The 13,290-nt window shown below is 57.0% G+C and overlaps 2 protein-coding genes across 2 annotated transcripts; one reads left to right on the plus strand and one right to left on the minus strand.

Annotated features, from left to right (window-relative positions):
- Nucleotides 1-815: 815 nt before the first annotated feature.
- Nucleotides 816-1,742, plus strand: VOLCADRAFT_87506 (uncharacterized protein; the record flags this gene model as incomplete). Its single annotated transcript, XM_002947099.1, has 3 exons — nt 816-957; nt 1,222-1,255; nt 1,499-1,742. The coding sequence occupies 3 exons, from the start codon at nt 816-818 to the stop codon at nt 1,740-1,742; spliced, it is 420 nt and encodes a 139-aa protein (XP_002947145.1).
- Nucleotides 1,743-3,615: 1,873 nt separating this feature from the next.
- VOLCADRAFT_103376 (uncharacterized protein) lies at nt 3,616-12,454 on the minus strand (the record flags this gene model as incomplete). The annotated part of the gene is made up of 15 exons (XM_002947238.1): nt 3,616-3,874; nt 4,632-4,832; nt 4,886-5,087; nt 5,659-5,818; nt 5,877-6,087; nt 6,365-6,705; nt 7,902-7,971; nt 8,358-8,470; nt 8,507-8,587; nt 10,240-10,766; nt 11,255-11,280; nt 11,329-11,583; nt 11,792-12,039; nt 12,072-12,113; nt 12,422-12,454. The coding sequence occupies 15 exons, from the start codon at nt 12,452-12,454 to the stop codon at nt 3,616-3,618; spliced, it is 2,769 nt and encodes a 922-aa protein (XP_002947284.1).
- Nucleotides 12,455-13,290: the final 836 nt, after the last annotated feature.

Here is a 13,290-nt window from a genome sequence, read left to right on the forward strand (position 1 = left end):
ATAGTATCAATATAAAAGACAATGTATAGATAGATAGCAGCACAAATAAAGATCTTGGGACAGAGGAATGGAAGCGTAAGAAAAACGAGTGGAAGGAAGGGAAATAGGATTTAGGGTTCCAGCTCCTAAACGCGCAATTTTTAATATCCAGCATGCGCACAAGCTACATGTCGCCCGCGTGCTGCTTCGGCGCACGGGCAGCGCCATTATCTACAGCCAAGCATCCCTGTCCCTGTCCCTGTCCCGGTACCTGTCTTTGCACCAACCCCCCTGAGCCGCCATAGCTCTTACTTACTAGCCCGTTTGAAACGTCTCAAACCTCCGAAACCCAACTATTGCCGCTGACGGTCGTCTGTCCGAGGGGTAAGTCCCCGGGCGGCGCGGCAGCTGCCGCACCCATGCTGCTGCTCTTACAACTGCTGCTGCTACTGCTGTTGCTGCGACTCAACAGCCGGGCATGAATGCACTCGCCGCTGTCATCGTCCCCGCCGTTGTCGCTGCCGCCGCCGCCGCCGCCGTCACTTTCCTGGCGGCAGTTCCCCGCAGCGCTATGGTGCCGTACTGTCGTGCAAGCGACGGGCCGATAGCAATGCTGTCGTACGCCACCTGATGCGGGTGCCGGGGAGCTGCTGTCGGTTTCCGTTGGCAGTACGAATCCCGAGGGGACGGCAGTAGCCCGCAAGCCAACACCGGTGATCCTTGAGCTGTAGCTGACGCGGCAGTTACGGTGGCAGCTGGAATCTGACGTGGTCGGCGCCTGGAGTACGGCCGTGGCAGCGGCGGCCGCCGCCCAGCTAAGCGGATCGTCCTGATTCATGCCAACGCACGTGCCAGCGCTGGCGGCGCCGGCGGAGGCACCGACGTCAGCGGAGGATGGCGTGCAGGCTTCTATGCCTTGTACGGCAATTACGTCGCCGCTGGCGGCCGAGCAAGTCGGCGACGGCATCCCTGTCGTCGGTGAGTGCGGTGCAGCGCGTGTTGGACGCAGTCCACTGTCGATCAGGGTGCCGTGCGCATCACCATCTTGGCTATCGGGAGGCGGCGGCGGCGGCGGCAGTAGCAATGGCGGCGGCAGTGGTGGTGCCTGCAGGACTCCCGCCGACTGCACCAGCAGCAACGAGTGTGGAAGTGGGACGGGCGCGACGTCCTGGGGAGAAGTAGGGTTCGGTGATCTGATGGAGGCGCCGTCGCTCGGTGTATCCGTCGCCACTGTTGCTACAGCCGCTGTCGCAGCTACTGCTGCTAACGGCGCCTGGTGAGCGAGGGGCAGCGCGGGCGACTCGGGTGCTGCCCGAGTCAAGGAAAACCGAACGGCCAGCGTCTGCGCCTGCCGCAGATTCAGGGGAATCGGCGTACCGCCGCTAGTGCCGTAGCAAGGGCCGACGCAGCTAATGCGGGATGGGGCGGATGCAGCAGGAGCGGATCCCGGCCTCATGTGGAGCGGTGCCGCTGGGCTGGAGTTCCACGGCGGCGTCGCGTTCCCCGGCTCCGCTTTCAGCAGGATATTCTTCGCCAAGTACCGTTTCGGCCGGAGAGATGGCTTTGGGGGAACAGGGAAATCGCTACAGGCCGCTGGGCAGGAAGCTGCCGGAGCGGCCTCCAAGGTTTCGGAAGAAAGCAGTTGCAAGGCGGGTGGCGGCGAGTTTTGCGGCGAGGCCTCAGAGCTTCCCGAGCCGTGGCCATGCTCGCCAGATTTCCTTGACCGTTTGCTGCGCGAGTCAAGGTTTCTGAGCGCCACATGAATTAGGTTTTCCATTGTTTGTGCCTAAGGGGCGGGATTGGTGCGGTTCTCGCGACATGTGAGCTTTTTTGCGAAGGGAAATAGACCAATGGCAATCTTAAAAACAGGATTGAAATGTATTGGCCCTATTGAGGAAAATGACAGTGTTCACGACAAGGGCTCTTGTGATGATCCCACATTACCTGCAAGAGCAGTCCATCGAGATGATTGGACAATGCCTTAGACATCGCGAGCTGCTGCTCAACGCGTGCAAGCAACAGGCAAAGCACGGTCGCGCTATCGGCACAGTAGGAGCGCTTATGCGAAGGCCTCCCACTCTGAGCCGAGGCAAGCAAAACTCCTGACCCATCTCTGCATTGCATTAAGAAAAGGACAATTGTTGTTTCACGATCCGACCTGTAATGTAATGTGCAACTATAACAAGCAGCGTTTGGTCTTACCTATCGACATCCATGTCTTGCAGGCCCGTCATTGGTTTTAGGTTGGAAATTCAAGTAGTATGTAAGTAATCCAAGTACAGGAAACAATAGAGAGCAACTAACTGTGTGCTGCAACTGGCTAGGAGTCAAGCCGCTTGACTCCTAGCTGCAGGGTTTGATAGCAGGCGGTCGAGCCACAAATCGTACTGTCGAGCAAGAGGTCGACTGCTGAGTGTCTCCACAATTAATGCCAAAAGTACCCAACACTTAGGTTAACGCACCGCGAATCACGTGACGGATACGGGACGGTGAGATACAGTCCCCGATTACAGGCAGCCTTGGCGAAATAAAAGTTTAAAAGGTTACAAATTATGACGTTCCTGCAAAGTTTTGCAGTCTGAACTACGTGATCAGGGTGGCCTCGTCTGGGGCTAGGTTTCGTTCTGCCTCGTACTTCGCTTTCCACTCAAGTAACACGGAATTGAGCCACCTAAGCAGTCAATATCTCGCTAAGAGATTTGCAGGATTATAAATGTATCTTATTTGGTATGTTTTATGAGTTACCTAGGTGTTTGCGTTCGCAGAGCTACGAGATCCGTCGCTTTCGCGCGCAGTCACGCGAAGCCGTCCTTCTGAACGAGGATACATAAACGCCGTGTGAAGTCTCATCCTCACATCTGTTACGGCAGTTTATCCCCTGCCTCGAGCGCCCCTAGTGCCTAGATGCGGCGTTGACTCGCGTCGCTGCCTCCGAGCAGCACAAACGGACCTGCCCTGTCCTGCCCTGCCCGCCCGCAAGCGCTGCCATCGCGAGACGCACCTGAACAACTACAGGTAATGATAATATGAGCCTGCAGAAACCCTTGCAAGAAGGAAACCAGAATCGCACTCGTGGCCCAGCAGCGAGGCGTCCCAAACCGCCCCTAAATGAATTAGTTCTGAGTACGATAGGGCCTAGATGAGAGCTCAAAATGCAAGAGTATGGGTATGTGCGCGCCCTACCATAACATTTTCGGATTTCGACGACTAACTTTATGCCGACTCACCCACGTGGCCGTTGGGACGCTGCCCAAAGAGCTTATTAGATGAGAAAGGGCGGGCAGCAAAACTCCCGCGCGGGCAGCTTCCCCCCGCTATCATTACGTACGATCACAAACCCACTTCTGCCCAGATAGATAGATCGATAGATAGATAGATAGATAGAAATACCACGGCCGACGAGAGAACGTGGTAACAGATCTTTTTTGTAGCGCAGAGTATTCGTGGTCACAAAAAGGCCTGTAGATCAGCATAACGTAAAAAACCACCCAATAACGAGCCACACACAGGCATGCACGTAAAAATCGTTACAAATAAAGCCCCGAGCTGTTTAAGCACATAGAGATTTATTTTGGCGGTTTGTTTGCAAGCACTTTCCGGGGTGTAAGGCAGGCACCATATATTTGACATTTGTGGCTAGCACATTCCGCCACTGCCGCCGCCGCGGCCACCGCCGCATGCATGTACGATTTGTTCATGCCAGTGGGCAGATCCCCCCTGGCCTGGGTGGATGGCGAGGGCCACGAGCCCGGCAGTGCCACCCTCATGCATCCGTCTCATGACCCTTGGGTGTGCCGACTTCTGTGAAGCTAAGTTAGCGACCTTTTCGGGTTCAGCACCTACCACCACCACCACCACTACCACCACCATCACCACCACCAGCATCCAGCGGAACCTGCCGCCAGATCAACGGCGGCGCCAACTCCCCCCTCTTGGTCGTCTAGCAGGTCAATCATCAATAACCGGGTCCATCACCGACCCCACCGGCATCGGGTGGGGGTGGGGGTGTGCATTCACCCTCACATGGTCTAGGGGTGTACACATGGCGAGGACCGACAACGGCCCACACCACGCCTGTACGAAAACTCTGCAGATTTTTACTTCATTAATTGGAGCACGGCGCTAATGCTGCCGAACTGCATGTCGGCAGGGAAGGCAAAACAAGAAAAAAAACACGAGAAAACAAGGTAAACAGCGAGCAGCAACCAGCTGACAACAAACAACAAACAACAGAGTCTGTTAAACAGACAACAAATAACAAATTTCAAATAACAGACAACAAACAACAGACAACAAACAAAGAAGATAGCGATAACACGGCCCTCCCGGTCCTCCAACTCGGTCCTCATCTCAATCTGGTGCCAGATCTCCCCGCCCGGGGGTTCCCGCTGCTGCAATTGAAACAAAATCTCAAAATACCTAATATGTACCGCCAAAGATGCCGTATTATATATACGTACACCTGGAGCATTCGGTGTCTATAATCTTTAACTTTTCCCCAACATATACACATATGTGCATCACTCATGCGCCGCCAGCTCTTCTTGTAGATATGACTTGTGCCGTATAAGTCTGACCACGTTGCTTCACCACACCTATACAGATGTCTGCCAAAATGCGTCGGCTGGAATGGAGTAGGTCGCTACTCTGACCGGATAGCGCTTTTTGGTGGCTGCAGCGGCATTGTTGCATCAACTAATACTAGAGGTCTCCCTGGACGCTCCCGCAACAGGCCGGGCAACAAGCTGAACGAGCGAGGGATAGTACTGGTGTTCAGACCCAGTTCCTTGGCGCTGTCTACTGCCGTCGTCCCTGCCGCGCGCAAACCCGGCGCCGAGTGAGATTTTGAGCGTCTGGGAGTTCAGCAGGTCCAACGGTGAAGAGGAGGGCAGCAGCAGCGGCGGACCTTGCGGCCCCACCACCGTTGTTGCTGACCTGAGTAACCTTGGACCCATCGGTGCACTGCACTGCTGCGCTCTCTGAGGCTGCCGCAACTTCTAACTGTTGTGTGTATACAGATATACATCTACATATGTAATATATGGCATCCACTCCCCCGTCAATAATGTCCACGACAACACTAGTACTCTGCTCCTGCGACTCTCCGCCTGTGGTGTACGACAGGCCGGTTTCTTGCTTGCGACCCGCTAGCTTGCCGATCCTAGCCTACCATGAGCAAAACCAACCTAACCAAGCCCAGCACTGACTGCGCTGTTGTTGTTGTGGCGACCACTGTTCCAGCTGTAGCGGTTGGTGCTGTAGCGGTTGGTGCTGTAGCGGCTGCTGCTGTAGCTGGAGCATCATGCCCAGAAAAGCTGCAGGCAGTTGCTTCAACCACAGCAGCAACAAGTCTGCCGGCGACGGAAACGAGTGAGCTAAGATGCCGCTCCTACCGCTACCACATTGCTGCTACTGCTGCTGCCGCTACTGCTACTGCTGCTGCTGCTGCTGCTGCCACAAGGCCACTAGGTAGAGGCCGCAGCAGCGGCGGCAGCAGCGGCGTCAAGGGTGCGGTAGTCTCAGCAGCTTCGGTGGTAACACCCCCCTCCCCCGCGCGCTCCTAAAACAAAATCGGTGACCTCTTATAGAATTCCGCTCCAGGGAGGGCGGCTGCCGGACATACCGCCGCACATACCGCCGCACATACCGCCGCACATACCGCTGCACATACCGCCGCACCAGGCCATGATGTGGGTGCTGGAGCTGCCCGGCTGGCCCCATCACCGTACATGGGCACCAGGCTGTTCCTTGGCTGTTCCTTGGATAGCAAGGGACCCAGCAACCTCAGTTGTTGCGTTTCCTGTAGATGCAGCGGTAGCGGTAGCTGTAGCTGCGATAGCTGTGGCAGCGGCAGTAGCCCAGAGCAGCAGGGAGGAGGGAGTGAAGGCAACGTCGACCGTGTATGTTGGCCGTCCTGTTGTCGCTGCTGCCGCCGCCGCCGCGATAGCGGCGAAGCCCGGTGGTGGCGGCGCTTTGGTTCTCCTCTTGGGTTGCATTAACGTGGTCAAGTTGTAATATGCCCGCCGGATCCGCCATGAGGCTGCTGCCGTCACCGCTGCCGATGCCGCTGCCTCTGCCGCTTGGGGAGGGAGGCAGGTACGACGGGAACTGCATGTTCAGCGAAGTTTCCAGATGCAGGGATGCAGCGAGCCCGATGAATTGCTGCTGCTGTTGATAATGCTGGTGCTGGTGCAGGTGTGCAGCTGCTCCTGGCACAGGTTCCCGATTCACGTCCGGATCCAAAGATGTGACACGCTGCACTGAATAAACCTCTTCACACTACGGCTGCAAAACGCGGGGGAGCGCGCTGAGGCGTCGTCGTCAGGGCAATGTGGGCTCAAAGTGGTTGGGATGATATCAGAAGCTCTATTGTCGGGGTCCTTACGGCCATCGCGCCATTGCACCCCATCCATGCTGCGCCGCCTTCGCCTCTCCGTTCTTTGCTCGCCATACGGAGCATCTAACGGTATCGCTGCTGTCACTATGCTGGTCAGATTCCCGTGGTTTGCTTTGATGGCTGTAGGGGATGTGACAGCTGTAGGGGATGGGGCAGTGACGGCGGCGACTGAAGTCGCGGCAGTGGGTTGAGATAAGCACGGGGCTGCGGTCTGGAAGGTTGTAATCGATGGCCGCGGTGGCGGCGGCGGTGATGTCACCATCAACAGCCTTCTCAGAGATTTTGCCTATCTTAAGCGCTGCCTCAATGATGTGCCGGATAGTTGCCGCCTGTGGCTCGTGGCAAGATAAAGCAGCACAGCATCAACAGCAACAGCAGTAACTAACGGAAACAGTTACAAATCCCACTCGTCGCAAGAGGTTAAATAAAAAGCTGCCGAAAGACAATTGCAGGTAAGTGTCTTTGGGTCGTGCGTGTTATCACACGAAAAAATAGTACAATGTCTGTTCTGGGACAGCTCCGACTAACCCCCAACTAACTCGTGTACGGCACCCCAACCCCCTCAGCCGTACAGGAGTTCGCTGTGGGAGCCGGCAGCTGTGCGAGTGGGAGCCGGTAGTTGTACGATAGCCCGGCCGGGAAGCTACCTGACTGTAGTGACGCACACGGGCAGTTGACGCTAGTCGGCAGGCGTGCGAGTGGGAGCGGGTAGTTGAGCGCGCAGGCGTGTGGGAAGCTGCTGCGGGGTACGGCGGAGCTCGGCGGGGGCTGACGGTTGGCGCGGCGCGCGAATGGTAGTGCGCAGTTGGGTGCGCGCCGTTTGGGAAGCTGCGTGTGAGCTGCATGTAAACTCAGAGAGACGCATGGGGCTAACCCTGTTTCCATCAGGTGCCTCTGAGCGCACACGGTTTCACACGGTTGACACTAGGCGCCAGCCGCCCCGCGTTGCTTCGGTTTGGGCACTGGGGACTGGGAACTGGGAAGATGCGGCGGAATGCGGCGGAATGCACGGGAGGGTGGCGCCTGACACTCCAAGAAGCCGTGGTGCGGAAGACTGTCCTTTTGTGCAGCAATCCTGTTGTAAAAGCCAATGCACTGCTTCGCAAAAAAGTAATGGAGGGGTAATTGCGCTAGCTCCACATAGTCCGCAAACAGCAGCCGGTGTGCGGGGCGTGATGCGCCCGTGGTCTGCCTCATGTAAATCACTTGTAGCTTAACGGCCTCGTCTCGCCAGCATGCTTCAAACAGACCTTGCGCTAGATTGTTGCTATCGCGCTGGCGTGCTGGGAGCCCGCCGTCCAGCATTTCTGCTAAGACGTCTGGGCCCCACACCTCGCATCCGTATTTCCATGAGCTGTCTCTGGGCAAACACACGGTTTGACACGGTTGACACGGGGACCCCCGTGGGGTGGCGCCCTCGGCGCCGCCCTGCGTGTGAGTTCGTGTGAGGATGCGGATAAGTGCGACCTAGATGCGGAGGAAACATGTCCGGTTGCGCGGCGCGCTCTGCGCGTTTGGCCCCCACCACCACCCAGGCTGGTGGCGATTGCATCAGAGCGCACACGGTTTCACACGGCTGCCAAAGGGAGGGATCGCTGGGGCGGCGGCAGGGGGCTGGAAGAAGCAGCGGAGTGCGAAAGGACTTGCTGGAGTGCACGAGAGTTCCATGGGGGGGGGAGACGCGCGGGCGGGGTGCAGGGGAACTCGGCGGAAACTGATGGGGAATTCGCGCAAAACTCGGGCGAAACTGGGTGTAATTACAGCAAAACTCGGGAGTCGCACCAGACTACATCAGCGTATAAGTAACCTGCATTTGATACATTTTGCGAGGTATATAAACAGATGCATCAGGTTAGTTTCATCGCCGTCGGTCCTCCGCAGGCAGCCATTCCGCTAGGGAACCCTTTGAATTTTACTAGGAAATGTAGCTTGCCACCAACGTATTTGCTCGCGACACCTCGAAGTGTGTTTCGCCACGCACCTGCTCTCGCTTGCCCTTCCTGCTGTTGCCGCCGCGCTTACCCCCCGCAGGCTTCTTTGGTGGCGCCGGCGTGGTGGTGGCACTTGTGCTTCAATTGCGCGCGTGGCCTGCTGCTGAATGGTCGCAAGAGTGCATGCAACACGCCGCACCTGGCGCTGCTCCTGCACGGTCTCTGCCTGTCGCTTCACCCCACCTGCCACCCTGTCTGTCACCTCCTGCACCAACTGCATCTCTGAGGGCGGTGCAGGTGCTGCTTGCCCTCCACAGCGAAGCGATAGCCCTCCTGTCGTGTCACGGTGTAGATCTGCTGTGAGTATGTGGCCTTCTCCTTGTCAAACAGCCCCTTGCCCTCCAGCAATTGCACGTGGTCACTTGACCACACGTGCCCCATGTTCAGCGCCAGCATGTAGTCCACATCTGTGAGTGCCTCATCAGGGAAGGTGCCTCCTTCACATGCTGAGTTAACACCAAACACCAAAAGTTAACTTCAAATGTGCGTTGTTTTTCCAGCGCCGCGTCCATGCTTTCTGCTGCTTTTAGGGTGGTCTGGCATTCCGGACACCGGCTGCTTCAGAGCTGAGGGATCTGCACAGGCCTCTGAAGGGCTCTGAGGGGCTCTGGAGGGTTCTGGAGGTCGGTAAGACGCATACTTGGCAGGCCAGTACCGTACTGCTACGCGTGATTCGTGATACCAGTTTCGTGAAATTTCACGAAATTGGTAGCAGGTGAAAATCCAGACCGGTTTTTGGAGGCACCGTTTCACGAATTCTGGTGCGCATGTGCGCATGTGCGCACGCTCCAACCCGGACATGTGTCGACATGTCGACAGTGTGTGGTGCATACAAGGAGCTGTTAAAGGGAGCCATGTGGTGACGCTGTGTTTATAGATGCGATGTGAAGCAAGCCCAACCCCGAGATACACGCGGTGGGATGGGAAGTAGGGGGGCAATTTCACGAAATCTGGTAGCATGGTGAAAATCCCGACCACCTAACGCCACGGTCCTTTCACGAATTCTGGTGCGCGCCGTGAAAATCTCAGGGCCCAAAAATAATATTTCACGAATTCTGATATCACGAATCACGTGTAGCAGTACGGTACCCGGTTGGCCCACTATCCAGTTGCAGAGGCCGTGGGAATGCACGTCATGCTGAAAGCCAGTTGAGGTATTAGGATATTACGGATTTCACAGTGCAGACATTGAATGTTTGGCAGGCCGGCAGCACCGCACTACAGCCCAACAATCGTACAGCTAACATGGAGCACAACCCAGCACAAGCGCAGCCATCCACAGACCACCAGCACTTCATGTTATTTACCAGTATATGCTTCATTCGGCTACAGAGCTGAAACACGGATGGATACCCCACCCTAATGCAAAAGCTGCAATGGCAAGGCCGCTAATACATTACCGACTTTAGTGCAGCATCAGGGAGGGCGGAGGAGGGCCTCCTAATCATGTTGTCCGTTCAGGTCTTTGATGCCAAAATCTAGTCCGCTGGAACACATGCCAACCAGCGACACACCGAAGTCATCAGCACCGCAACACCACACCACGGCCTCATCATCGCGGCTCCCTGCTCCATCCCGCCAGCAACAAACATACCAGTCGCCTGCAGCCCTTATAGGTGCAGGCACCGCACGGCCTTGGTAAGCAACCACGATTCCACCCTCTGTGGTGCCTAGCCACCCTGCCACCAGGCCCGTGCACCAAGCACCACCAGCAGCACCGCCACGCAGTTCCGTGTGCGGCTGCAGCTACCGCCCCGCCGCCACAGCCTAGTCGTACAGCTCTGTGCGCAGCAGTCACTGCTGGCGGCTGCACGTTGCCGCTGCCAGCCAGCCTCCTGCCGCGTTCTGCATGGCGGCCAGCAAGCACCGCACCATGAGGCTGTGCTGCACGGAGGGTTTGCCACCCAGCTCGGCTGCGACTGCAGCAAGAGAATGGCAAGCTCCTACGACAATGCCTACACTGCAGCGGGAGCACTGCTCATGCTCATGACCTCCGACAACTCCGACACGCTGCCTGTGATGGGCGGCTCCTGCAGCTCTGCAGTTTGAAGTCAGGTGAGGACGTCTTCTATGGAGCGATAGTCCTGGAAGATCCAGCTCCCGGCCATCTTGCCATCCCGCTGTGCCCGGTCGAGGCTCAGCTGCACATGGCACACGGCGAAAGGGGACCACCGTGCTGCTGTAGTATTGTAGGGGCCGCGCCTCCAGGTCGCCATATGTTGTGTCGCCGAATGCATTGGTCAACTCAGCATAGCCCTTGCCCTTGGGCCCTCCCAGCCACTGGCAGTCGGCGAGCTTCTGCGACTTGAGCTCGTCCCACAGGATGTGTAGCTTGAGCTTCTTGTCCGCTGGGTCCTCATAGAAGCAAACAGCCGAGTTGTTGCGGCGTGCTCGATGGACTGCAGGGAAACACGTGATGTGGTGGGTCACACTGCTGCAAGAACACAGGCAGCGCCAGCCGCCACAGGCTAGATGGCATACTGCATCAAGGCCAAGAGAACCGCCTCTGCATGCCATACACACGTGCCCATGCCCGAGCTACAGCGCTTGCATTCATGTAGGATGAGGACAATGCAAGCGTGAGTGTCTGTACCTTGGACAGCAGCAGCGTGTTGCGTGGTGATGAGATGTCCTCCTTGGACAAGCCCAGCAGGTGGCACGTGCCATCCGCCCAAGACAGCTTGCACAGGTGCGCAAGGCTGACACAGTTTGGGGGGATGCCTTTCCCCAGGAGCTGGCAGCCCTTCACCCCTGCACACTGCAGCTGCTACTTCAGCGCAGATATCTTGCGGTCTTTCTCCGTCTTGCTGTGTGTTGCAGTGGAGCCGTCACGCCACAAGAGCACCTTTGAAACTAGGAATGGCAGAACTGACTCCATCTTGCTGACCTTCCTGTGAAGGTCCGCCAGCATCACTGTGTGGGGGGGGGAGGGGTCACGGCAAGGGTAAGCCGTGCACTCACTCTCTCTTCGACTCTCGCCAAGCCCTTAGCCCCACGTCGCTAGCACCACGTGATCCAGCCAACTTGGCAGCTGGACTTGTCAGTAAGTATGGCCAGTCGCCCAGTTGAAATGCATGCAGGATCTTATTAACGCGGGATCTTATTAACGCAACCAACGCGGGAACGAACGGGTACAGAGCAGCAGCAGAAAGGGACGGACAGAACAACTTCCAGCTGACTTGCAGTACAGCATAGGTGCCAGGGCCCAGGCCTGCACTGCAGCCCATGCACCCACCATGCCATGCCCGAGCGAGCGCCCCGCCCACCCACCCCAACCTGCCTACAGCTGGTGCGCTCTATGCGAGCTCCCCTGGGGTGGGTGTTGGGTGGGTCCTGGGGCCAGGCCCGCCACCCGCCAGCCGCCCCTTGCCGCCTCTTACAGCTCCCAGCACGCACCCAACACGAGTGGGTGCAACCAGCTCACCCCGCAGCCCCCAGCAACGACCCACCCGCCCCACCGCGCGACGGCCTCGCTGCTGCCCTTCCAATATAGAGGCCAGCACCCCCGGCAACAGCCTCTGCACCCCCGACAAAGGCCCGCTTCTTTTCTTGCTTCCGTAGCGGGGGGCAGACAAGCCTCGCATTGGCCTCACCCGTCTTAATGCCATAAGCGTTCAGCCAAACCCCAATCGTTCCCCCTGAGGATCGGTACCCTTCCCACGAGCTCCAGGCCTAGAGGCCCTGCAATGAAGATGGGGTCTCACCGTCAGCTGCCGTGCTCCCAGGGCCCGGCCCTGCCGCCGCGCCTGCATGACGAGAACATCACATGTATGCAGGTCAGGATTATTGCACATCAAGCTGTATCTTGAAGAGACAGAGGCGGTGGTTGCGCAATCGGGGATTCAATCGCAACATGCCGGAATGCTTCACATGGGGCTGGTGCGCTCCGAACTCAGAACTACAAATGTGCCGTTGCTCACCCTACAGCCTCTTGAAATGATCACCAGCAGCAGTGCTGTTCACGATAGCTCAAACCTTCCGTACTACACCGCCGCGGGACACTAGAGCCGGAGTCTTAGGTAAGGTCAAGCCTGCGCCAGCACAACCAACTCACCGGCTCCAGCCGCGCTCCCCGCACAGAGGCCATGATGGCTTGGAACAGCTTTTTGGAACAGCCGATACCGACACCAGCGTTTTGGGTGATATGCTGCTCCTTACAAGGACTGCTCGTAGCATGCTCGGTTGAATGCTCGGTTGCGTGCGAGTTTACCTATCATGATGTTTGTTTGCATATCCCTCCAAGTGAGAGGGCTTGGACCTATGCTGATGTTCGTTACAAGAAGTGAACCGAGGACTGATGCTACACATCATGTATACGCGTTGCTTAGCTTGCAATGTGATGCACCCGCGATGAAAGGTATGCATGTAAATTCGCCCGTGCGCTGAACGCCTTGTAACCCTTCAACCACACTCACAATATACTATTCTCTCCACTCCTGCCACATCATGTTTCACCGACATACTTCGGCATCTTCCGCATCTATATACTTTAGTACGCGGTCAGCTGCTTCACCAGGACCCCGGTGTTTTGAAGTTGGAAATTGACAGTAGGAACTCACCTTGAGCGTTGAGGATTTGATCCACTCGCGCCGGTCTCAGCCCGGCTCGCTCGAGACTCGCCCGGGTCGCGACCTTCAGGTCGTCTAGCATATTATATCCACCCTGCCATAGCACGCGCAGGTCCTCGTCGCTGAACTTAGCAGCTCCAGCAGATTTGAGCCACGCCTCCAAAGGCGCGCGCAGGTTGAGCCAATCCATAGTCTAGCCTCTGATGTATCTTCATAAATTCAAGAATACGAAGAAGTGAACGGCGGCGGAGTCCCGCTACATTCTGCCCTTAAGAGGACAAATATTTTCCTATACTACCCCTAAATTTGGCAGCAACTTACTGTGTGTCCAAACCACCACCCAAATCTGCCGCCT

Source organism: Volvox carteri (assembly GCF_000143455.1).
Source record: "Volvox carteri f. nagariensis unplaced genomic scaffold VOLCAscaffold_5, whole genome shotgun sequence".
Lineage (NCBI taxonomy): Eukaryota > Viridiplantae > Chlorophyta > Chlorophyceae > Chlamydomonadales > Volvocaceae > Volvox > Volvox carteri.